This window comes from Nicotiana attenuata, unplaced genomic scaffold (genome assembly GCF_001879085.1).
Source record: "Nicotiana attenuata strain UT unplaced genomic scaffold, NIATTr2, whole genome shotgun sequence".
In the NCBI taxonomy this organism is placed as follows: domain Eukaryota; kingdom Viridiplantae; phylum Streptophyta; class Magnoliopsida; order Solanales; family Solanaceae; genus Nicotiana; species Nicotiana attenuata.
In genome coordinates this window covers 2,336-29,068 of record NW_017676714.1, presented here as the reverse complement: position 1 = coordinate 29,068, position 26,733 = coordinate 2,336, and the positions used below count along the sequence as shown (strand labels likewise).

Genomic DNA, 26,733 nt, shown 5'->3' with positions numbered 1-26,733 from the left:
GAACAATTTTTGAAATCAGTTCTGAAGAGAGAAGATTCAGTAAACAACCAATCAATCATAGAATACTCAGATTCACAGGCACTTAGCAAGCAGGTTTGCACACAGGGGTAAAAGAGATTGGGAACATATAGGAATCACATTGAGGGTACATGAACATGGTACAGGGGAACAACAAATGCATGGAACACTCAGGAGCTTCATAGCCTTAACAAGTTAACCAGGATAATAGGCAATTGAGACCTGGAGCAGGGATGTAGTGGATAGAATCAGACACACAAGTAGGGTCAATCACATACATTAAGTAACCAACATGATCACATAGTTAAGGGATTAAACAGAAATCAACAAACAGGCTGGTCAAGTATCAGATAACCAGGTGAAGTGTAGACATACTAGTTATACATTGAACATGACCGAATTTAGACATGCTAAGCAAAGAAGTAACCAGGAAAATAGGTTGAATTCATAGTCAATGAACGCGGACCGCAAAATTTTGGGCGCGGTCCGCGAACTTCCAACACTTAGCCAAATTTTTCCTGTCAAATTTCTTGCACAACCAATTCCTACATACACTTCACAACCAGTTAGTCCAAAAAAATGCCTAATCTAAGAAGAAAATCAAAGAAAAAAAAACACATGGGTTGCCTCCCAAGAAGCTCCTGATTTAACGTCGTGGCACGACGCATGTTACCATCATCACTTGAAATGGATCAAGGCCACAACGTGGCCATCATCAACCTTACCAAGGTAGTGCTTTACTCAGTGCCCATTGTCTCTAAAGATCTCACCATTCTTGTTTTTCAAATCTAGAGCACCAAAAAGAGCACATGCACCACTTCAAAGGGACCGCTCCATTTTGACTTTAGCTTTCCCGGAAACATCCGTAACCGAGAGATGAATAAGAGAACAAGGTCACATTCTTTGAATTCTTTGTTTCGGATATACTTATCATGTAGGTACTTCTTCTTGTCCTTGTACAATGACGAAATGGAGTAAGCATGGAACCGGAATTCATCAAGTTTATTCAATTGCTCCACCCGAAGATTGGCAGCTACATCCCACTCTAGGTTCAACTTCTTCAACGCCCACATGGCCTTATGCTCTAATTCCACCGGGAGGTGACATGCTTTCCCAAATACCAACCGATATGGAGACATACCAATTGGAGTCTTGTAAGGTGTTCTATAGGCCCATAAAGCATCGTCAAGTTTCCTTGACCAATCAGTCCGGTTTGCATTGACAGTCTTGGATAGAATACTCTTGATCTCCTTGTTGGAGACCTCAACCTATCCACTTGCCTGGGGGTGATAGGGGGTTGACACCTTGTGAGTGACACTATACTTGGAGAGTAAAGTGTCAAAGGCTTTGTTGCAAAAATGAGAACCCCCATCAGTGATAATGGCCCTTGGGGTGCCGAACCTTGTGAATATGTTTTTCTTCAAGAAAGCCACCACACTCCGTGCTTCATTGTTGGGCAAAGCCACAACTTCAACCCATTTGGAAATGTAATCCACATCAACAAGAATATAGGTATTCCCACATGAACTCACAAATGGACCCATAAAGTCGATGCCCCATACATCAAAAATATCAATCTCAAGGATGGTGGTAAGAGGCATCTCATTCTTCTTGGAAATCTCACCGGCTCCCTGACAATCATCATACTGCTTAACAAACTCGCTAGCTTCTTTGTATAAGGTAGGCCAATAGAATCCACATCTTAGGACCTTTGTATTAGTTCTCGCCCCCACCATGGTGACCACCATAGGGCGAAGAATGACAAGCTTCAAGAATACCCAATTGCTCTTCTTCTGGAACATATCTTCGGATAACACCATCGGTGCAAATTTTGAAAAGATATGGCTCATCCCAATAATAATCCAAGCAGTCCGGTTTTAGCTTCTTCCTTTGGTTTGAAAAGAACTCATTCGAGACAATTCCACTCACAAGATAGTTCGCAACATCGGCGAACCAAGGCATCCCGGTCAAAGACATGGAAAGGAGTTGTTCATCCGGAAACGAATCATTGATATCAAGGCCATCATGGGGCCTCCCCTCCTCTTCCAAACGGGACAAGTGGTCCGCCACTTGATTCTCACTCCATTTTTGGTCTATGATTTCAAGATCAAATTCCTGTAGATGAAGTACCCACCTCATCAATCTAGCCTTTGAGTCCTTTTTACTCATGATATAACGAATCGCTGCGTGATCGGTATGAAAAATCACTTTGGTACCCATGAGGTACGGGCAGAACTTTTCCATGGAAAAGACAATAGCTAAGAGTTCTTTCTCGGTCACCGTATAGTTGACTTGGGAGTCGTTCATGGCCTTACTAGCATAGTAGACCAGATGGAATAGCTTGTTGATTCTTTGCCCCAATACCGCTCCTACCGCCACGTCGCTAGCATCACACATGAGCTCAAATGGTAAGCTCCGATTTGGTGCGGTAATGATGGGAGTGGTAGTCAACTTATACTTGAGTAGCTCAAATGCCTTCATACACTCATCATTGAGCACAAACTTTGCATCTTTTTCCAACAACTTGCACAAGAGGTTCACCACCTTTGAGAAATCCTTGATGAACCGACGGTAATACCCTGTATGCCCTAGAAAGCTCCTCACTCCTTTGACGGAATTAGGAGGAGGGAGTTTTGATATCTCTTCAGTGTTTTCTTTATCCACTTCAATACCATTCTTGGAAATCTTATGGCCGAGGACAGTGCCCTCCTCAACCATAAAGTGGCATTTCTCCCAATTAATTACTAAGTTGGTCTCTTCGCAACGTGCCAATACCTTATCAAGATTGACCAAACAATCTTCAAAAGAATCCCCCACAACAGAGAAATCATCCATGAAAACCTTGAGGGAGTCCTCCACCATATCCGTGAATATTGCCATCATACACCGCTGAAAAGTAGCCAGTGCATTACATAGACCAAACAACATCCTTGAGAATGCAAATGTGTCATACGGACAAGTGAAAATGGTCTTATCTTGGTCTTCAGGTGCAATAAGAATCTCGTTATACCCGGAATTCCCATCCAAAAATCAATAATAAGCACGACCGGCTAGCCTATCCAACATCTGATCAAGAAACGGAAGCGAAAAATGGTCTTTCCAGGTCACTTTGTTGAGCTTTTTGTAATCCATGCATACCCTCCAACCGGTGACTGTCCTTGTGGGGATCAACTCATTTTTGTCATTTGTAATCACATTCATGCCCCCTTCTTTGGTGCACATTGCACGGGCGAAGTCCATGAACTATCAGAAATGGGGTAGACAACCCCAACATCCAACCATTTGAAGATCTCCTTCTTGACTACCTCTTGCATGGCCTCATTCAACCTTCTTTGATGTTCCATGGAGGGTTTGGCATCCTCCTCCAATATGATTTTATGTATGAAAAAGACGAGGCTTATACCCCGAATATCATCCAATGTCCAACCTATTGCCTTCTTCCACCTTTGGCGCATCGCAAGGGTGGATTCTACCTGCACGTTAGTTAAGCAAGCAGAAAGAATAACAGGTAAAGTAGAACAAGGGCCTAAGAACTCATACTTGAGGTGTGAAGGCAAGGGCTTCAACTCCAATGTGGGAGGCTCCTTGATTGAGGGCTTTGTTGGTGGAGTCTTCCGGTTCTTATGGTCCAAGAAAAGTTTTCGGGGCTCATATGTATATGATACCATTCCTTGCAAAGCATTGACACGTTCTACCAAGCCTTCCCTTTCATCCTCATCATGATTCAATAACACAGCTTGCAACGGGTCTTCAACATTAATCATAGCACTAGTGTCATCAACAATTACTTCGGTCACAAGGTCCGCAAACGAACACACTTCATTGCTATTAGGCTGCCTCATTGACTTGCAAACATGGAACACAACTTTTTCATTGCCCACTCGGAAGGTGAGCTCCCCAGCTTCCACATCAACTAAGGCCTTCCCTATAGCTAGGAAAGGTCTCCCCAATATGATTGGCACCTCGTAGTCAACCTCACAGTCAAGTATCACAAAATCTGCGGGAACTATGAACTTGTCGACCCAAACTAGCACATCATCAATTATCCCCAATGGCCTCTTCATTGTCCTGTCCGCCATTTGCAACCGCATGGAAGTTGGTCTTGGCTGCCCAATCCCCAATGTATTGAACACAAAATAGGGAATCAAATTAATATTTGCCCCCAAATAACATAAAGCTTTGGCGAAATCGGCACTACCAATAGTGCATGGGATAGTAAAGGCACCGGGGTCTTCTAATTTTGGAGTCATGGAATGCACAATGGCACTCACTTGATGTGTCATTTTGATCGTTTCAAAGTTCACGGATCTCTTATTTGTTACCAAGTCCTTCATAAACTTGGCATATCCCGGCATTTGTTCTAGCGCTTCAACCAACGGCACATTTATGGACAAACTTTTCTTTATATCACTGAATTTCTTGAATTGTTCTCATTGTTTTGTTTTGCTAGCCTTTGAGGATATGGTGGAGGAGGCCTTGGCAAAGGAGCCTTGGCTTTGGGCACTACCGTTCCCGGTATGTCTATCACGTGTTCCCTTGACGGGTTCACATCATTCTGTGTCTCCTCCACGTTGTCATCAATGTCTATACTCACTTCATCATTCACATTCTCTTCATTCACTTGCACATCTGCTTTACTCATCATCATCTTGCACCAACACATCATCACTCACAATCTTCTTTGGATTAGAGGTACTAGCAACTCCATCCCTACCACTTCGTGTAATCACCACCATAGCATGGTTCCGTATTGTTCTGATACACCCCGACATTCACCTACTTCATCTAGACCATTCACAAGAAGCCAAGGAAAGGAGTTGCAAGATCTTGGATTGTTGATTATGAAGCTTGAAGCATCCAAGGGAGTTTTAGAGAAGTCTCATATACATTACAATGTGTTCCAATGGTTTGAAGACCAAGAATTGAGGCAAGAGGATGAACTTGGAGTAGGTTCTACCCAAAGTGGCTATTTGCATTATAAGTCACTTTTTGGGGCTATTTTAGGAATTCCTTGTACCTAAAATAGCACTAGTATAAATAGCTAAGCATTCGTGCCTTTAGAATTAGACTTGATGAATGATAAAACTTGAAGACATGCAAGTCTCATGCTATTTCCTTATCTTTTAATTAATGCATTTATGTTTATGCCTTTAATTACTTTATTGATTTGTTTATGCTTTCATTAGTGGTAAATTAGTCTTAGTTGGTGAGCAATTAGTAGTGAATGCTTAATTACTTTATCCGGGTTTTCAAGAGTTGCCAATCTCTTGAGGGTTTCATAGCTTAGGGTTACAATTGATTGAGTTCATAGAGTTAATTAGGCTTCATAGTCTAATTGGTTCTTGTTTTCCAATAAATTGTAGGTTTAACTCTTATTGTTGATTCCGCGTATTTTTGCTATATACTTGTTTTCGATACAATTCTGTATCATTTTGGTATCAGAGCGGAGGTCAAGAATTTGTCTATCAATCATTGAGTTTTGTTTTGATTATCATCAAATCAGAAAATCACAAAAAAAAAATTAAAAAAAAAAAAGAAGAATTATTTTGGGTTACTGTTCATTCGTGCTCTGTTCTGTTTCCAGAATTAGAATTTTGCTACTGTTCCTAATGTTACTGTTCGAAAAAACTTCCAAAATTCTGAAAACTTCTGAAGATTTGAGCATCGATCGATTCATAGCTCGAGTAATTACTGGTTTCAGTTTGGATTAAGCTGGGTTTGAGCTTCTGAACCCTAAGACGTCGACCAGCAGAAGCGATATTGGGGATTTTTGCTCCGATTCTGAGATTTGAGTTTGAATTTGATTGGGTGTTCATGATTCTGGTTGGAAAACATCAGTGTGAAGCTCAATCTGAAGATTTGAGATCGTTTGAAGCTGTTTTGCTAGGGTTTTGAGTCAAAAATTTTCGAACTAATTCCGGGGAAGACGGACTAGGTCTTCTGATTTTGATACTGTTTTGAATCAATTAGTTACTGGGTATTGATTCTATCTTGATGTTGAGTGTGTAGCTCAGATTTGAGCTCCATTTTGAAGGTATTGACTGAGTTCAAGTACGACTTCGAAGAACAGCTGCTGTAAACCATCGAAATTCTGGGATTGAGTTCCTGAAGTTGTTGCGTAGCCTGTGAACTCCTCGACGCATCAGGTCTGATTTCTCTGAGCTTAAACTTGTTTCGATTTTTGAATTTCTGATAGAATTGAGATTGGATATTCGAAGCGACCACTGACTTCACCTCCATTCTTTGGAATTGATTGAGTTTGAAGTCGTAAGTTTGACTCGAGGTTGTCGTTGGTTTGAACTATTACTGCTAAATTTTTAGTTGGGAATTGTTCATCGAACTCATTTTAGTCGATAGTAGCTGTTAGCAACTGAATTTGAGCTGTTGTTCTGCACTTGTTGACTAAGAATTATATGAAGTTGATTCAATGTGCTGTGACCTAAAGTTGTATTAAGGAAATTCTGCATCTGTGAGCTGCGTCATTAAGCGAATAGTGACTGAAATTTCTGCGCAGTTAGACTGCAGTTTTGCTGATCAGCTGAGGGAATTTTGCACAAGTTTTAGCTTCAGTTTACTCAATAGCATTGCTTCAGTTTATATGCCAACAATACACTACTGAATTTCCAGTTTTGAGTTGCCATACTTCTGCACTTTGGTCTGCTGAAATCTGCAAGCTGGACAGAAAATTTCTGCACTTCTCCATAGCTTGAGCTGCAGTTTGATGCACTTTATGGCTAGTTTCAGTTACATTTTGTGCACTAGTTTAGCTGCAGTCCTATTCCAATTTTAGTTTGAAAGCTTCTGCTCTGTTCAGTTGGAAAGTTGCTACAATTCCTTTCCTGTTCCTGCACTTTTTCAGCTGCAAAAGCTGCACAGTTGAGCTGAAATTCTGCACTTTTGAGTTGAGTTTTCTGCCTGGTTCCAGCAAAATCTGCATAAGTTTGCACCAGCTAATTGCTATAGTCTGATCTGCAAAGTTTTGACAAGAATTTCTGCACAGATAGTTTTTGCACAGTTCCCCTGCAATTTTGGACTATTTTCTGCAGATTGTAAGTCTGCATAGCTTGAGCAGAACCTTCAGAACTACTGTTCCTGATTAGTTTTGAGCAGCAATTGAACAGCAAATCTGCACCAGCTTATTCCAGTTTGAGAATACTGCACTGGTTGACTTGATTCTGCCCAGTTTTACTGAATCTGCACATGCTTAATGACTGCTAGTGGCACCACAGGTTTTGCACCAGCTACTACATAATTTGAGGCCTGCACAGTTTAGGAAATTTGTTGAGTTTGGGTTCTGGCCATAGAACAATTTTTCCAGCATTTTGACAGAAGCTTTTGTCCATTTTTTTTTTCTGCCAAATTTTTCTGTCCAGTTGTTAATTTCCTTCTTGTTTGATAATTCTAAACTAGTGTAAACTTGATATTAGTCCATATTATGTTTTAACCTAGTTCTTTGTGTGCTTAATTTTGTTTCGTACCATTTCTTTCATGCTTTTATCTTTTAATTTCGCTGTGAATTGCTTGGTTCAAGTCGTTTGCTTTTAATTGTCCGTCCTTTTGAATACACAACTTCTACTCCACCCCGAAGACGGTTGGAACTTGTTGTGAAACCTGGGCATTTAAGTTTGCAAGCAATTTTGACATTCACTACTTGAGTGGAAAAGAAGGCAAGAGAGAATAGGATTTTGAGCACGCAAAAGCCAATTGGTGAGCGACATCAAGTGCGTTGGTGAGGACTTATACTACTAACTTGTTTGCTCGTTTTGTAGGTATCATGGAGTACGGACAAACTTCTAGTCCTAATTGTGATCTAAGGAGTGAGACTCCGATGCATGATGTTGTTTCTATGCTTTATGACATAAGCAAGAAGGTTACCAACTTTAGTGAGAAGGTTACCAATATTACCATATGGCAACACCAAACGGATGCAAGGTTGAATTCCATGATAGAGGAATCTCACTTGAGGCAACAAGGAAGGGAGCGTAGTATGACGCTTACTAATTCCTCTACTACACCATCTCCTTTACAAGTAATGCTTCATAGCGAAAATTTGAAACACAACCAACCCAACCAAATACCACAACACTTACTAAGGCAACCACCATCACCAAAGGGACCTTACTTTCCTCCACCAAACTACCGACCACCTATCCCCTACCAACCTCCAACCACACATCCCCCACCGCAAGTACCTCAACTTCAACCTTATCACACTCCACCACAAGTTTACACTTCACCACTACGACCCCACAAAGGTTACTTTCCACCACCCCAAGTGTCCTACCCACAAGCACACCAACTACCATTTAGACCTCAAGCACATATACCCATAATATCACCACCCCAAATGACCCAACCTCGACCACCAATGAATCTACCTCCACAACATATACCTCAAGTTCCACCAAGGAGGGACAATCCCCCTCCCCCACCACCCATACCACCTCAAGAGCCTCGGTTGATGAATAACCCACTTTTTCAACATGATCAAGAGGACAACTTGAATGAGTTGGCCGATGTCCAACAAGTTTTCCATGAAGAATATAGGGGAGATGGAGTATACCAAAGGGAAGAGGCCACGTGAGAGGACGAGAAAGAGGAAGAGGTCGAGTGAGAGAAAGAGGTAGAGGGCATGGTCACCGGTTCGTACAAGAGCAATATGGGGATATCAACTATTTTGACGAGGGTGACCCACTAGAGGACCAACCTTATCCTAGAGATCCTAGAGGAGGTCTAGACGATTATGAAAGGGGTCTACAAGTTCCCAAACTAGTTCTTCCACCTTTCAAGGGAACTAGTGACCCGAGAGAGTATCTTGAATGGTTACTCTAAGTACAGAGGCACTTTGACATCTACAACATAAGTGATGCTAAAAAGGTGAAGTATGCCATTACTCAATTTGAAGGGAGTGCTTCATCATGGTGGGAAAAGCGTTGAGGAGAAGGGCTAGACACAATGAACCTCCAATAACTAATTGGAGAGCTTTGAAGAATGCTTTGAGGGCATGATATGTGCCCGATTACTATCAACATGAGTTGCTCAAGAAACTTCATACTTCCTACCGAGGGAGCAAGAGTGTTGAGGAGTACTATGAAGAGATGGAGACTACAAGATTGAGGTGTGATGTTGATGATGATGACCAAGTTGTCATCACTAGATTTTTGGCGGGTCTTCACAAGGAAATTGGTGAGGCTTTGGAGCTTCACAAGTTTGAAAGATTGGAAGATGCTTACTTGATGGCCTTGAAGGTAGAAAGGCGCAAAGGAAACAAAAGCTACAAGTCAAAGGCTACTAGTTCTTCAACATGGAACAAGAATGATAAGCCTTGGAAATCCACAAACAATTGGGAGAAATCCAAAGATTCCAAGTATGATTCCAAGGTTCAAGTGGACAAAAACAAGCTAAAAGTCGAAACTAAAGGGACTTCCAATGTTCAAAACAAGTCCCTTAGCAATGTGAGATGCCTCAATTGTCAAGGACTTAGTCACAACATGAAAGATTGTCCGAATAGAAGAACTATCATTGCCATGGATAATAGAAGCTATAGAACCGAAGCTAGTGACCGAGAGCATAGAGGTAGTGAACTTGAAACAAGTGATGAAGAATTAGAAGAACAAGAAGATGATGGGCCGAGATCTTACTTCGTAACAAGAAAAGTTTTGGCTGTAGCTAGAGAAGATCAAGATCAAAGGGAGAATCTTTTTCATGGAAGATGCAAGATTTTGGGAAACCTTTGCTCTCTCATCATTGATAGCGGAAGTTGTGCTAATGCAGTAAGTTCCTCTTTGCTTGAACAAATGGATTTGCCAACAAAGAAGCATCCCTCACCTTATAGACTACAATGGCTACATGAGTATGGAGACCTTCGAGTCACCAAAATAGTGCTCATAAAATTCAAAATAGGGAGATATGAAGATGAGTTTTGGTGTGATGTTGTTCCTATGCAAGCTTGTCATCTGCTTTTGGGGAGACCTTGGCAATATGATAGGTATGCAAAGCATGATGGGAGAACAAACAAGTATTCACTTATCAAGGAGGGCCAAAAGTTTACTCTCCGTCCCTTAACTCCGTTTCAAGTAAGTGAGGATTACAAGACAATGAGGGAGTTGAGACAAAATGTGAAGAGTGAACAAAAGAAGGAGAAGAGTAATGAGTGTAAGGCCCCAAGAGAAGACAAAAATGAAAAAGAGACGAAAAAAGGGGTAAAGCTTCAATCTTTACAAGGTAAAAGTGCAAATGAAGGTGTGTCTAATGTTAAGATTCATTCTTTATGTGAAAAAGGAGAATTGGTTCCGAGACTGCGGGCGAGCTTCCTTGCAAACAACTACAAGCCTCTAAGGGAAGTTGTTCATGAACCTACTATTGTTCTTGTTATGCATAAAGATTATTTAATTGCTAATGCTATTCTCTCTACCTTACCTAGTTCCATTTCTTCTCTTTTGCAAGGTTTTGAAGATATCTTTCCAGATGAGCTACCAAAGGAGCTTCCCCCACTTAGAGGCATTGAGCATCAAATTGACTTTGTGCCCGGATCTCAACTTCCCAACCAAGCTACTTATAGGAGCAATCCCGAAGCTACAAAGGAACTTCATAAGCAAGTGGAAGAGCTTCTAGAGATGGGATTTGTTCGTGAAAGTTTGAGCCCATGTGCGGTACCGGTCATATTAGTACCAAAGAAGGATGAGAGTTGGAGGATGTGTGTTGATTGTAGAGCCATCAACAAAAATTACGGTAAAGTATCGTCATCCTATACCTAGGCTAGATGATCTTCTTGATAAGTTGAGTGGTTCTCAAATCTTTTCTAAAATTGACTTGCGAAGTGGCTATCACCAAATACGAATGAAACCCGGTGATGAATGGAAAACCGCCTTCAAGACCAAGTTTGGTTTATATGGGTGGATGGTTATGCCATTCGGCCTCTCTAATGCTCCTAATACTTTCATGCGTTTGATGAATCATGTCATGAAGCCTTTCATAGGCAATTTTGTTGTGGTTTATTTTGATGACATTCTAGTATACTCTAAAACACTTGAGGAGCATGTGGAACACCTTCATTATATTTTTGATGCTCTTAGGCGAGAAAGATTATTTGCTAATTTGAAAAAGTGCAATTTTTGTGTTGATAAATTTGTCTTTCTTGGCTTTGTTGTTAGTGCCCAAGGTGTTGAGGTTGATGAATCTAAGGTAGAGTCAATTAGCAATTGGCCTAGGCCTAAGTCCACCGGGGATGTTAGGAGTTTTCATGGTTTAGCGGGTTTTTATAGAAGATTTGTAAAAGGGTTTAGTACTATTGCCGAGATTTGTAAAAGGGGTTAGTACTATTGCCGCACCTTTGACCCAAATTATCAAGAAAGATGAGAGTTTTCTTTGGGGTCTTGAACAAGAGGAGGCTTTTAATGCCTTGAAAGAAGCTTTGAGTAGTGTGCCACTCTTACAATTGCCATACTTTGATAAGACCTTTGAGATAGAGTGTGATGCAAGCCAAGTAGGCATTGGAGTGGTTCTTATGCAAGATGGAAAGCCTTTAGCCTATTTTAGTGAAAAACTTAAGGGAGCTTGTTTGAAGTACTCTAACTATGACAGGGAGTTGTATGCCTTAGTGAGAGCCATAGCTACTTGGAGACACTACCTTTGGCATAGGGAGTTTGTTGTTAAAACTGATCATGATGCTTTGAAGCACCTTAGAAGCCAAGGTAAGTTGGGCAATAGATATGCTAAATGGTTGGAATTTTTAGAGCAATTTCTTTATGTGGTTCATTATAAGAAAGGCAAAGAGAATATAATAGCGGATGCACTTTCTAGGAGATATGCCTTATTGAGTACTTTGTCGTGTAAGTTGATAGGATTTGAGTGCTTGAAGGTTCTTTATCCTAGTGATGTTGACTTTGGAGAGATATATTCTAAGTGTGAGAACTTGTTTAAGAGAATCCCCAACATAGAGGAAGAACATAAGGAGAGAAAGAAAGAGTTAGCTCACCTTAGGGAGGAAAGAAGGTTTTCCAAGGTTGATGGATTTTTGCTTAGGGAAGGCAGACTTTGTGTGCCTCGTTCTTCTTGGAGAGAGTTGCTAGTTAGGGAGGCACATATTGGGGGTTTAATAGGCCATTTTGGAATTCATAAGACTTTAGCCATTCTTGAGGAACACTTTTATTGGCCTAAAATGAAAGGTGATGTTGTGCATATTTGTGAAAATCGTGTTGAATGTAAGCATGTTAAATCTAAGTCTAATCCTTATGGTCTGTACACCCTACTCCCTATTCCCAAAGAGCCATGGCTTGATATTTCTATGGACTTTGTGCTAGGTTTACCTAGGACGAAGAGGGGAAAAGATAGCATCTTTGTGGTTGTTGATCGATTTTCTAAGATGGCTCATTTTATACCTTGCCATAAGAGTGATGATGCTACACATGTACTTGATTCGTTTGTGAACAATGTGCTTAAGTTGCATGGGGTTCCTAGATCTATTGTTAGTGATAGGGATACCAGGTTTGTTAGTTACTTTTGGAAAGGCCTTCGGAGTAAACTTGGAACACATTTGAAATTCTCTACTTCTTGCCACCCCCAAACCGATGGCCAAACTGAAGTGGTCAATAGGACCTTACGTAATATGCTTAGGGCCATGGTCAAGGGGAAGCTTACTTCTTGGGATGAGCATTTACCATTGATTGAGTTTGCATATAATCGTTCTTATCATTCTTCTATTGGCATGACTCCTTTTGAATGTGTGTATGGTTTTAATCCCCTCACCCCTTTGGATCTAATTCCTTTGTCTCAAGATGTGATTGTTAGTTTAGATGCCAAGAAAAGGGCCGAGGCTATGAAGAAGATTCATGAGAAGGCAAGACATCAACTTGAGAAAATGAATGGCAAAGCGGCTTCTAGGTCCAACAAAGGAAGAAAGCAGATGATATTTGAAACCGGTCATTGGGTCTGGATTCACTTGAGGAAGGAAAGATTTCCTCAAAAGAGAAAGAACAAACTCCTCCCTAGGGGAGAAGGCCCCTACTAAGTTCTTGAAAGGATAAATGATAATGCATATAAGATTGATATTCCTAATGATATCCTTGTTCATGATGTCTTTAATGTTAGTGGCTTGAGTCCTTGTGTTGTAGGTAATGATGGTGCAAATTCGAGGGCAAATTTTTCTCGGGGGGGGGGGGGGGGGGGGGGGGGGGAGTAGTAGTACTACCCGACCCGATACTTACCTTACCTTTACCTTACTACCTACCGAACCGAACCTTACTNGGGGGAGGATGATACACCCCGACATTCACTTACTTCATCCAGACCATTCACAAGAAGCCAAGAAAAGGAGTTGCAAGATCTTGAATTGTTGATTATGAAGCTTGAAGCATCTGAGGGAGTTTTGGAGAAGTCTCATACACATTACAATGTGTTCCAATGGTTTGAAGACCAAGAATTGAGTCAAGAGGATGAACTTGGAGTAGGTTCTACCCAAAGTGGCTAATTTGCATTATAAGTCACTTTTTGGGGCTATTTAGGAATTCCTTGTACCTAAAATAACACTAGTATCAATAGCTAAGCATTAGTGCCTTTAGAATTAGACTTGATGAATGATAAAACTTGAAGACATGCAAGTCTCATACTCTTTCTTTATCTTTTAATTAATGCATTTATGTTTATGCCTTTAGTTCCTTTATTGCTTTGTTTATGCTTTCATTAGTGCTAAATTTGTCTTAGTTGGTGAGCAATTAGTAGTGAATGCTTAATTGCTTAATTACTTTATCCGAATTTTCAAGAGTTGCCAATCTCTTGAGGGTTTTCATAGCTTAGGGTTACAATTGATTGAGTTCATAGAGGTAATTAGGCTTCATAGTCTAATTGGTTCTTGTTTTTCCAATCAATTGTAGGTCTAGCTCTTATTGTTGATTCCGCGTATTTTTTCTATATCCGTGTTTTCGATACAATTCCGTATCATGTTCCCACCCTTCGGGTTTACTATCGTATCACTAGGTAGAGCCTCCTTAGGGCGAGTGTTCAATGCTTGAGAAATTTGGCCAAGTTGGACTTCCAAGTTGCGGATAGAAGTGTTATGGGAGGCTAATTGGGCATCGGAGTCGGCATTTTTCTTCATCATTTGCTAGAACATGGATTCAATCCGTCCCATCTCATTGTTGGAAGAGCTAGGACCTTGCGATGGGTATGGAGGCGGGTTGTTTGGTTGTTGATACATCGGAGGCCTTTGAAAGCCCGACCCCCGTCTTGTTGTTCCAACCCCCTTGATTGTTATTGCCTTCCCAATTACTATAATTGTTGCCACCCCAATTGCCTTGGTTTCCTTGGTTACCCTAATTTTGATTGTTGTTGTTCCCCCAATTGCTTTGGTTGTTGTTGTTGCCACTATTCCAATTTCCTTGTTGACCTTGATTGCCCCAATTTGGATTGTGTTGTTCCCCCAATTGCTTTGGTTTCCCTGTGATCTCCACTGTTGTTGATTCGGAGCATTGCTCCGTTGGCCTTGATAATTATTGACATATTGCACCTCTTCACTTTGATCATCATATGACTCATCTTGATTGTAACCACTACCACTTTGTTCAAATTTATCCGGATTGTTTTGAACTTGTTGACCTCGTTGCCTTCTTATCATGTTCACTCCTTCCATGGCGTTCACTTGCTTTGGCCCTTGAACTTGTTGCAATTGCGCCTTGGCCAATTGATTCATGATGGTTGTCAACTCCGCTATAACTTGTTCGTGGTCATAAAACTCCTTGTGTAGGTGAATAACATTTGGACCACCCTGAGGAATGTTAGCTCTACTTTGCCAAGCCGAAGAGGTATCCGCTATCTCATCCAATATTTCACATGCTTCGGCATATGGCGTGTTCATGAAATTACCCCCGGCGAGTTGATTCACCACACACTGGTTAGTTGTATTGATCCCCTTATAAAAGGTTTGTTGGATCATGGCCTCGGTCATGTCGTTATTAGGGCACTCATTTACCATCGTCCGGTTCCTTTCCCAAATTTTATTTAGCGGTTCATTTGGCTCTTGTTTAAAAGCAAGAATCTCATCTCTTAACGTTGTCATATATCCCGGCGAAAAGAACTTTGGAATGAACTTCTCAGCCAACTCATCCCAAGTGTGTATGGTATGGTTGGGTAACCTCTTAAGCCAATCTAAAGCCTTCCCCCCTAGAGAAAATGGGAAAAGCCTTAACCTCAATACGTCCTCGAATACATTAATCTGCTTGCTCCCCCAGCATGTGTCAACAAAACCTTTGAGATGCTTATAGGCGTTTTGGTGTGGAGCTCCGGTGAAGAAACCCCTCTGTTCCAGCAGTGTAAGTATGACATTGGTTATTTGAAAGTTGCCCGTCCTAATCCAGGGCGGGACTATTGCACTTGCATAGCCTTCGTTGGGTAACACCCTGTGTGCTGACCTTGGAGGAGGTGGGGGAGGGTTTGGGATGTTGTCATCAGGCTGGCGGCCTCTCCTTTGTACTTGAGGTTCAAGATGAACCTCATCCTCTTATTCGTCATCTACCTCCTCCCCCAGTGGCATATTTCCGAGGGCTTTGTTGTTAAAAGCCATTTGGTACCTAAAATCAATTCACACACAGAATTAGAAAACGGAAGGAAAGAAAAACTAAACACACAAATACTTAGATATATAGCTAAAACCGTCTAATTCCCCGGCAACGGCGCCAAAAATTGATCAGGTCCAAGCCTACACTACTATTGAATAGAGAGGATGGTCGATGTAGTTTTAACCTAACTAGGTCGGTATCGAATCCACAGGGAGTTAATAATTGGAATTAGGTCTATATCTAAGCTAGATACGGGTTTTGAATCTAATTGCACTTCCACAAATGTTTGGTTTGATTTCTACTTCTACTTCTATTCTATTGCATACAGTATTTGAAACTAAGTACAATATTTTTGTTGTTGATTTTTCAAGTGTTTAAGGGACTAGGGTAGTGACTTCTACTTAGGCGGATATCTAACGGGTAGTAGAATCTAGGGCAATCATGTAATTAATTGGGGTTGTAATATAGCTATCACACCCGGGTCACTCTATACCTCTCGGTAGTTTGAGTGATTTTGCCTAATTTGGCTTTCTCAAGTCCAAATGGGTATTCATGCAATTCAAGTGATTTTAGCTCAAGTCGGGCATTACTATCTCTAGGTTTAACCCTTTAATTGGGGCTATTAATTTCTTGAGTTCACCACAATTCCTTGTTAGCCTAGCTTTCCTAGACTTAGTCCCTCTTTCTCAAGTAGAGACTAAGTCATAAAGGCATGAATGAGTGTTTGCAACCACTAATTCTAAAGTTCTAGCAAGAACTATGCTAAATATCACTAGCCCATATACATTCAAGCCTTAAAATTCAATACCCATCAAATACCCACACTAGGGTTGGGTCACAACCCTAGCTATGAGTTTAGCTACTCAAGGAAATAACAGAAATCAAAGAGGAAATGAAGATAAAATTCATAATACTAGATTAAAAGATGAAAAGCTAATGTTGAAAGATAATTCTAACACAAAATTTCCCAAAACAGAAAATATAGCCGTCTCATGTGTTCAGCTAAAATTAAACTTAACCTAAAAATGTCAAAAAGATCTATTTATACTAAGCTGAAATTTTCGAACAAAAATACCCCTGCGGAGGTTTCGCGGCCGCATAATTTTGACCGCGGCCGCACTTTTGCTTTCGCGGCTGCGTAATTCTGATCGCGTTCCGCGTTTCTTCACACCTAGGTATGGGTTAAACCTTGTTTCGCGGACCGCGTACTTTCCGCTGCGTCCGCATAAGAGACTTCTGTGGCCGTGTAATTTAAGCGCGGACCGCCCTTCTCACTTTTGCATCACTTGTGAACTCTTTGAATCTTGGAAACCGCGGTCCGCAGAATTCCAATCGCGGCCGCAGTGGTGCTTTCGCGGCCACCTCTTTCTGACGCAGTGCACGTTAATATTTGTGGCCAAAAACAACCTCTCTGATTCTCCATTTCGCGGATCGCATAATTATGACCGCGTCCGCTTTGATACTTTCGCGGCTGCACTTTTCCGTCGCGGTCCGCGTTCCACAGCTCTTGGCCCAGTCTTGGTCTTTGTTCAAGTTTTTACTCCTTTATGAGTTGATCATGGTTACTTTAGCTCATTGTGAACAATCCCTGCAAGCAAGCATATTACATCAGTTTTCGGGATTACCTTTACGCATTTTAAGCCCAAAACGCAAGTAAAGGAAAGCAAATAATGATTAAAATCCCCACTTATCACTATCCCCTTTTCAAAAATCAGATGTCCTTAGTATTTTTACTCAATTTCAAGTTTTAGTTGAACTCCAATTTAACACAAAAATTAAATCCATTCAAATGGATTGGGGGGGGGGGGGGATTTCGCTCACTTTCATCTCTTTGTCATAAACTTGGTATTATCCATCGTAGTTCATGCCCACATGCTCACGAAAAACAAGGAAATATTTGAACGCAAACACAGATTCATTGTTGAAACATGCCTAAGCTTAATGGCACATAGCTCCACTCCATCAAAATATTGGCATTTTGCCTTTGATACAGCCGTATACTTAATAAATTGGTTGCCTACTCCAGCTAGTCATGCTAAAACCCCTTTTGAAGTTGTGTTCAAAGTTGCACCAGATTATCAATTTCTCAAGGTCTTTGGCTGCTTGTGCTATCTATATCTTCGACTTTATAATCGTTTTAAAACGAGTTATTGCAGTCAACTTCGTGTATTTTTGGGCTATAATCCATTTCACCATGGCTATAGATGCCTTGAAATTAAATATAATAAGTTTTATATTGCTAGGCATGTCAAGTTTGATAAAACAAAATTTCCATTCACCAATGTGTCGCTTCTTGGGAAACCTTCGTCTCCCAGTATGTTTTCTCGACCATGGGTATCTCCTATTATTCTGCCTAACTCGGCTATCATCCACCATTCTCAGTCTCAACAATTGTCTCTAGTGAATTCCCCGGCTCATACTACTTCTTCAAAATCATCTTCTCATCACTCTATTCAAAATTCTCCACCTGCTCTTACTTCTCCGGAACGACAATCTAGAAGTCTCTCTCCTCCACGACTTTTTGACCCTTCCTTTCTCCCTCCAGAACTTGACTTCGCTAAATATCCTCTTACTAGCTAGCCACCAGCCTTACCATTCACTCAACCCAAACGCTCCACATCCTCACAAAGAAAAATTATAATCAGCACCCCTCGATGAAGACATACACTGCAGCTGTGTCACATGCCACATTATAATCAACACCCCTCAACGAACATATACAATGCAGTTGTGTCACATGCCACCTTCCTCCAATCTTGTATCTCATTGACTCACAATCAACTCCTCATCTCCAACCACTGAACCTTCCAACTATACTAAGGCATCAAAATTCAAAGAATGGCGTGTTGCTATGTCTGATGAAATAACAACCTTATTTCGAAACCAAACTTGTTCGTTGGTTCCTTTCCAATCCTCCTTGAATATTCTTGGGCGTAAATGGGTTTTTCATATTAAACGCAATGCTGCTGGAGCTATTGAGCGCTATAAAGCTCCAAAGAATTTCATCAAGTAGAAGGGCAAGATTACCATGAGACATCTAGTCCGGTGGTTAAATCCACTACCATTCACCTTATCTTGATAGTGGCAGTATCTCATGGCTGGTCTTTGTGCTTACTGGACGTTCAAAACGACTTCTTGCATGGAAAGCTTCAAGAAGATGTCTATATGGTCCAACCACCAGGTTTGTTCATCCACTCTATCCATCTCATGTTTTCAAGCTTCACAAACCCTTATATGGCCTCAAGCAAGCCCGAAGGGCTTGACATACCAAGCTTCATCAGTTTCTAGTTACAGCTGGCTTCACAACTTCTAAAACAGATGTATCTCTGTTTATTTATTCCTAAAGTGGTATTGTGGCTTATCTGTTGGTGTATGTAGATGATATTGTGCTTACAGGAAATAACACTTCATTTCTTGATTCCATTGTTCAAAGGTTGGACAACACTTTTTCCATTCGAGATCTTGGTCACCTCCATTATTATCTTGGCATTCAAGTGCTTCACATAGGTGATGGAATCTGGCTATCTCAGCAGCAGTATATTCAAAACATCCTGAGCAAAGCTGGCATGGTTCAATGTAAGCCCCTCAGTACACCCATGGCTACTAATACAATACTTTAACAAATGTGATAGTGATTCCTTTGAAGATCCTAACTTGTACAGACAAATAGTTGGTGCCCTTCAATACCTTACTCTGACACACCCAAATATATCGTTTGTTGTCAATAATATGTGCTAGTTCATGCATGATCCTTTACAAAATCAGTGGGTTGCAGTCAAGCGCATCCTTCGCTATCTTCAGCATACCAAGGCAATGTCGTTTCTCATCTCCAAGACTGCTATCTTTCAGTTGCAAGCTTTTACTGATTCAGATTGGGCTGGGATCCTTGACGATTATAAGTCCACAAGTAGCTACGCTATATACTTTGGTTCAAATCTGATCTCGTGGTTTTCACGTAAACAAAGAATGATTGTGCGCTCATCTGCTGATTCTGAGTATAATGGACTAGCTGATGCTGCCGCAGAGTTAACCTGGACCCAATCTTTGCTCTTTGAGCTTGGAAATCATCTGCCTCGTGCTCCAATTTTATGGTGTGGCAATATTGGAGCTGCATACTTGTCCATCGATCCTATATTCCATTCTTACACCAAGCATGTCGAAATTGATTTTCATTTTGTGCGCAACAAAGTAGCTTGACGTGATCTTATAGTTCAGTTTCTATCCTCTAAAGATCAAATTGCATATGTTTTAACAAAACCACGTCTAGGTTCCAACTATTGAGGGGAAACTTAAGGTACAAGACCCACCTTTAGTTTGCCGGGGCGGGGGGGGGTGGGGGGGGAGGTATTGGACAACCTGCAATCGCTAGGAGTCCAACTGAAGTCTTGTGCAACTAGAATTCTTTCAAAATCTCTTCTTGTATTTATCCCTTAGAGTCCTTGTATGGATACACCATTGTATTATAAATATTATGTAGCGATTGAATGCAAAGTGAAAATTTTTTTTTTCCATTCCATAGTTTCAGTCATGTGTCTTACTTAATAATATGAATACTAATTAGCTTAGAGTATAGTCATGTTAATAACATTTAAATTAGATTGTGTGCGTTTGTAATATTAGAGAATCTTATGTCAATTTCTTTTTGTCAAATATTAGCCCTATGATGAATGTTTTTCTCAAGTCTTTTTTTCTCATCCCTTTTAGTTTGGGGACGGAAAATACTTTTTCTCGAGTAGGATAACTTAGGAAATATGGAGAACTTTTACGACTTTTTTTGTTTTATTTAAGGATTCATATAGCTGACCCATACTTATTTAAGATTGAGATATAGTTATTATTGTTATTGTATTAAACCTTAATTTCCTCATTTGAAGAGACCAGAATGGAAGAGCAACAAAATTCCTGGAGCATTTCCTAAATAACAAAAGTTTCGGGGTTCATTTTCTAGAATTCCAAAAATTTGCCAAATGCCAAATCTAAGAAACAGCTCCATTTTCATTTCCACGAAATTGTTGCAACAATTTTAGAGAGAGAAAACTCATACCATTTTCAGAGATCAGGCGAAATTCTAAGGGCATTGGATTTGAATATTCGATACGGATTTTAACCCGTAAGTTTCATTGCAATGTTTTAAAAGGCGGGGGCGTGAGGCGAGACGTAAATCCTGAGACATGGGGCGTAAGTCCCACGGATCTTTAAATTTTACTAATTTAAAGAATTTTAAGATAGTATAAAATAAAAAATAATTATAAAAATTACATTAAAATCACAAAAATTATAATAAATAATCCAGTTAAAATTTTCAACTATGAATAATACAAAAAGTATGACATACATCATAATATGCAAATTATCTGCAACATCGTTACAACTCAAACATCAAAAGTAATATATTCGATGCGAAATCTTATATGTATCTCTTAAGTAGTAATGAATCTTAAAAGAATTTTGATATTATAATTTGATTTTTTTTTTTTAAAATACTCAGGTTTATTTAATATGCTTTCTATTTGAAAGAGAAATTATATAAAAATATAATTCACAATTTAAATATGATACTCTAGCATCATTTATTTTAAGTTTCAACAAGTTAATAAAGTGATACATAATTCATCATACTATATCATGATAACTAATTATTTGTAAATAGTTATTAGCTACTGCTGAGCTATTAAATTAATAAGTATTGTATCTTGTAAACGTGAAAAAAATAATATTTAGGAAAATAATTATAAAAAAAATTATGGACTAATATAATAAAGACATAACAAAAGTTAATAAATAAATACTTTTAAATGAAAGATTTATTTAAAATATACTATCATAGCAGTCTTAGTAGATAACATGCAATAATTTTTATTTTTATTATGACATAAAATACTCTCAACTTGATGATTTATGATTAAGAAAAAAGTAATTTTTGAATAGTCAACGATTTATTAAGAAAATTTGAGGATTTACAAGGTTAGTTACATATAATTGCATAAAATTCTATTAGGTGAGCCCAGTACGCTGGGCGTTGGGAGTGTCCGGGGCGTAAGCCCCGACGGCCGAGGCGTAAGTCTCGCGGAACAAAGCCCCGCACATAAGCCTAGGGGCGTTTTACGAGTGCTCCGCCCCAGGGCGAGCCCAGGCGAGTCCCAATTCTGCCTAAAGAGTTTCATTGTTTTCATTGTTTATCTCTTCTTTTCCACCTAATTTACAATCATGTATCATTGTCAAATAATACTTGAAATCGTTGCCTTGAGGCTAGGGTTTTGTTTGAGCTCGTAGCTCTTCAATTAAGATTAATTGATCTGTTGATTTAATCTTTTTTTTCCTTTTGTTTTTCGATCTGTTTGGGAATTGAAAATTCTCACTCTAGTGAATCCATCCTTGAATTATATTATCGATCTGGAAGATATTGTTGGAAAAAAAATAATTTGAGAGAGCAAGACAACAAAACACTCAAACACTCACAACTCACTTTAAGAATGGAGAAGAAATGATATTTTTCATTCAACTTGACTTATTCCAAATGGCTAGCATACATGGGTATTTATAGTAGAACTCCTACATGTATCTAGCCTAAACTTCATGTAAACACACTAACTAAATTCACATTAGTCTACACTAGTTCATACATCTCATAATGAAGTTCACATTAGTCTACACTTGTTCATACATCTCATACTAATATGAACTAATCTAAACATATTTAATATAAATGTGAACTAATGGAAACAAGTTTATTATAATTTTAACATCCCCCCTTAAACTTGTTTCATCACTCCAAGCGCCACCTTAGCTTTTGAAAAAACTTCAATCTTTAATGGCTTGGTGAAAAAATCCGCAATTGATCTTGCGGACTTCACATTGCTCAAGCTCCACCAACTTTATTAGATATTACAATCTCTAATAAAGTGATACCTGTTATCTATATGCTTGCTCCTCTTTCATGAAATACAAGATTTTTGGCTAACTCGATAGACCGACTTGTTGTCAACAAAAATCTTTGTGGCATCCTTTTGTGGTTTGGTGAATTCCTCCAACAAACTTCTTAACACAAATTGCATGACAACACATGAAGCAAGCTGCAACATACTCCGCCTCACAAGTTGACAAAGTAACAATTGGTTGTTTTTTAGAATTCCATGTAAATGCAGAATTTCCAAGAAAGAAAACAAACCCAGTAGTACTTTTACGATCATCAATATCACCAGCCCAATCACTATCACAATATCCCACAAACTTAGAATCCTTAGAAGGATGAATAAAGGAATTCCATAATCAAGTGTATCTTTGATGTTACCGAAGTATTCTCTTTTGCTACCTTTAAATGGGAGCGTAGTAGGAGCTTCCATAAAGCGGCTCACAAGTCCAACCACCATAAAGAATATCGCCGGCTTGTGCATGTCAAGTACTTAAGCTTCCAACAAGACTCTTGAAAAATATGGGATTTACATTTTCTCCATCTCCATGCTGGATATTTTAACTCCACATTCAACGGGGGTGCTCACGGATTGCAAATTATCCATCTCGGAACTTCTGAGAATTTCCTTTGCATATTCTTCTGAGAAATAAAAATCTCATCCTTTCCTTTGTTGCACTTGAATGCCAAGATAGTAGGACATTAATCCAATGTCCGTCATCTCAAATGTCTCTAGCCATTGCTTCCTTGATTCTTCAAACATCTTAGGATTATTTCCTGCAAAATCAAGTCATCTACATACAAGCAAACAAGTAAAATTGTCACCATTTTTAGCAATTTTTACATAAAGTGATGTTCATGTGGACATTTTGAAAAATCATTTGCTTGAAAATATTTATCAATTCTACTATTCCAACCCGCGGAGCTTGCTTCAACCCATATAAAGCCTTTTTTCAATTTCAAGACTTTATTTTCTTGTCCTTCAACCTTATAGCCAAAGGTTGATTCAATGTAGACTTCTTCTCCAATTACGCCAATTCAAAAAAGCTGACTTCACATCCATTTGATGATTTTCTATTGATTTTGGGCAGCCAAGGCAATGACAAAGCGGAATTGTTTCCAAACGAGCAACCTGGTGCAAATACCTCTTCATAGTCAATACCGGCTTTTTGCTTGTATTGCTTTAGCTACTAATCTTGCTTTGTACTTTCTACTTCACCCTTGGAATTCTTCTTTAGCTTGTACACCCATTTGACTCCAAATGGTGCTTTTTCCTTTGGAAGTGTGACCAACTCCCATGTTTCATCTTTTTTATTGCCTTGATTTCTTATCCATGGCATCTCTCCATTTGGAATTTTGGAATGCATCCTCAAAGCTTATAGGCTCACTATCCACCCAATAAACAAAAATGAGTAAAATCATATAAAATCATTTCTTACCACTTCCGTATTTTCATACAAGTCACGGAGACTTCTACTCTTGTGAGGGTGCTTCACTTGAACTTGAACTTGATTCCTCCACTTCTTGATTTTGTGGCGGAGGTGTTGATAGTGGTGAATAGGTTGCTCCACATCTTCTTCATCATCATCAAATAATGGACAAAAGAGTAATCTTGCTCTTTAGTCTTCCAATCCCAAGCACTATCTTCATCAAACCAACATCTCTACTCAAAGTGACCTTGCCATTTTGGGATTATACAATTTATAACCTTTAGAATTTTGATCATAACCAATAAAAACACTACCTCTCACTTTTGTCATCGAGCTTGGTCTCTTTTTCATCATGTATATGTGCATATGCAATGCTTCCGAAAACTCCAAGTGAAGAAACTTTTGGCTTGAACACTCCATGCCTCTTGAGGTGTTTTTCCATGAACACGTTTTGTGTGGCACGATTAGTAAGTATACCGCACGAAGCAACAGCTTCAGCCCAAAATTCCTTTGGCATATTTTTGCTCTTCAACATATCCTCACCATGTTAAAGAATGGTCCGGTTTTTCTTCTCCACAAAGCCATTTTGTTGTGGTGATCTTGGCACGGTTAAAGAATGGCGAACTCCATTTTCTCACAAAAAACTTGAATTCATTTGAAGTGAATTCTCCACCATTGTCCGACCGAAGTGACTTAATTTGATAGCCACTTTGTTTTCCACCATCCTCTTGAATTTTTTAAAGGTTTCAAACACCTCTGATTTTGCCTTTAAAAAATAAAACTCCAAGTTTTTGTAGAATAATCATCAATGAAAGTATAAAAATAATTACTTTTACCAAGTTGAAGATGGCTTGATAGGTCCCGCAAACATCCATGTGAATAACTCCAAAGGGCATCTTGCTCTTGTCAAAGAACTCTTTAGGAAAGCTTTTTCTAGCTTGTGGCTTTTCCAAAGATACATCCTTCGCAAAATTGGTTGGGGATGATTAATACTTGGAAATCCATTCACCAGTGTTCTTTATCCATCAACCTTAAGCTATCAAATTCAAGTGACCAAATCTCATATGCCAAAGCCAAGAGGAGTCTTTGGCACATGAGTAAGCATCTTGGAGCATCATTTGAAGATTTAAAGATGAACATTTTTTATTAGCCATTAGGAACTTTAGCCAATTAATCTCCCTTTTTCATCTCTCATAAACAACTTTTTTATCTTTCAAATGAATGGTCATAATTTTCCTCCAAAAGTTGTCCCAAACTCAAAATGTTACTTTCATTCTCCGGCACATATAAAACATTAGAAATAATTGATGACTTCCATCCTTCAAGCGAATTAAAAACCGTACCTTTTCCTTTGATTTTAACACGTGAAGAATCTCCAAAAAGTGATTGTGCCACGATTCAACTCTTCAAGTTCCACAAATAAATCCTTCTTTCCACAAATATGGCTACTTGCACCGGAATCAAGGTACCATCGGGTGCTTCTCGGTACTTCTTCTCCTTTGCATGCGAGGAGCAAGTTGGCATCTTCATCTTCATTTTTTGCTCTCACGAAATTAATTTTCTCTTCAAAGTTATCTTTACATTCCAAGAAAAATGACCAAATTTATGACAAGTATAACATTCCGAATATTTGATTTGTCATAACCTTCCTTGATTTGCCTCCATCCTTTCCCTCTTCCACGACCTCTTCTTGAATTAAAGTCTTGTCCTTTATTTTCGGCTACTGAAGGTGGTTTTGACTACCTCATCTTTCCGCCTCTACCACGACCTCTTCCATTTCCACGGCCTCTTTGTTGCGAGCCACGCCTTTCATCTTTCTCTTTGAAAGAAAATTTTGCTTGCAACGCTTGTTCAACCGATTCTTCTTTCGGTTTCTTCAACTTCTCTTCATGTGCTTGCAAGGAACTCGAAAGCTCGTCTATGGTCATGGTGTCCAAGTCTTTGGACTCTTCAATGGCAACAACAATAAAATCAAATTTTGAAATTAAGGATCGTAGTATTTTTGCCACGACCCTATCGTCTTTCAACTCTTCACCATATCTTTTCATTTGATTGACAATAGCCAAAACTCTCGAAATATAATCCACAACATATTCATTTTCCTTCATATGCAATGATTCAAACTCTCCTCTTAAGGTTTGGAGGCGAACTTTTTTCACTTTGTCCAAACCTTTAAAAGAAGTTTGAAGAATATCCCATGCTTCCTTGGAGGTTGTTGCATTTGCAACCTTCTCGAACATCTTGTCATCCAAACCTTGATGGATGAGAGTGAGTGCCTTTTGATCCTTCTTCTTTGAGGCAACGACATCTTCTGCTTCATCAACACCAGACTCTACTGGTTCCCAAACATCATAGGCACCAAGCAAGGCCTTCATTCGAATACACCAATTTCCATAGTTCTCTTTTGTAAGCATAGGAACTTGGAATGGTGTTCCGTTAGAATTCGTCATCTTTTCTCCAAGTTTGTTGTCTTCAACCACACCGGCTCTGATACCAAATGTTGGAAAAAAAATAATTTGGGAGAGCAAGACAACAAAACACTCAAACACTCACAACTCACTTTAAGAATGGAGAAGAAATGATATTTTTCATTCAACTTGACTTATTCCAAATGGCTAGCATACATGGGTATTTATAGTAGAACTCCTACATGTATCTAGCCTAAACTTCATGTAAACACACTAACTAAATTCACATTAGTCTACACTAGTTCATACATCTTATAATGAAGTTCACATTAGTCTACACTTGTTCATACATCTCATACTAATATAAACTAATCTAAACATATTTAATATAAATGTGAACTAATGGAAACAAGTTT

The 26,733-nt window shown here is 39.3% G+C and overlaps 2 protein-coding genes across 2 annotated transcripts; both read right to left on the bottom strand.

The window, feature by feature from the left end:
• Window positions 1-3,421: 3,421 nt before the first annotated feature.
• On the bottom strand, window positions 3,422-4,373 carry LOC109221177 (the record flags this gene model as incomplete). The annotated part of the gene is made up of 3 exons (XM_019385641.1): window positions 3,993-4,373; window positions 3,684-3,851; window positions 3,422-3,491 (listed from the first exon to the last, which is right to left on the bottom strand). Coding segments are annotated over exons 1-3 (619 nt in total), but the record flags the coding sequence as incomplete, so codon positions are not given.
• A 21,275-nt stretch (window positions 4,374-25,648) lies between these two features.
• Window positions 25,649-26,359, bottom strand: LOC109221176. Its single transcript, XM_019385640.1, has one exon. It carries the CDS (start codon window positions 26,357-26,359, stop codon window positions 25,649-25,651), a length of 711 nt encoding a protein of 236 aa, XP_019241185.1.
• Window positions 26,360-26,733: the final 374 nt, after the last annotated feature.

Bases quoted from the DNA above. Each gene is read 5' to 3' on its own strand.
- LOC109221176 (XM_019385640.1), bottom strand. From the start codon at position 26,359: ATGACGAATTCTAACGGAACACCATTCCAAGTTCCTATGCTTACAAAA.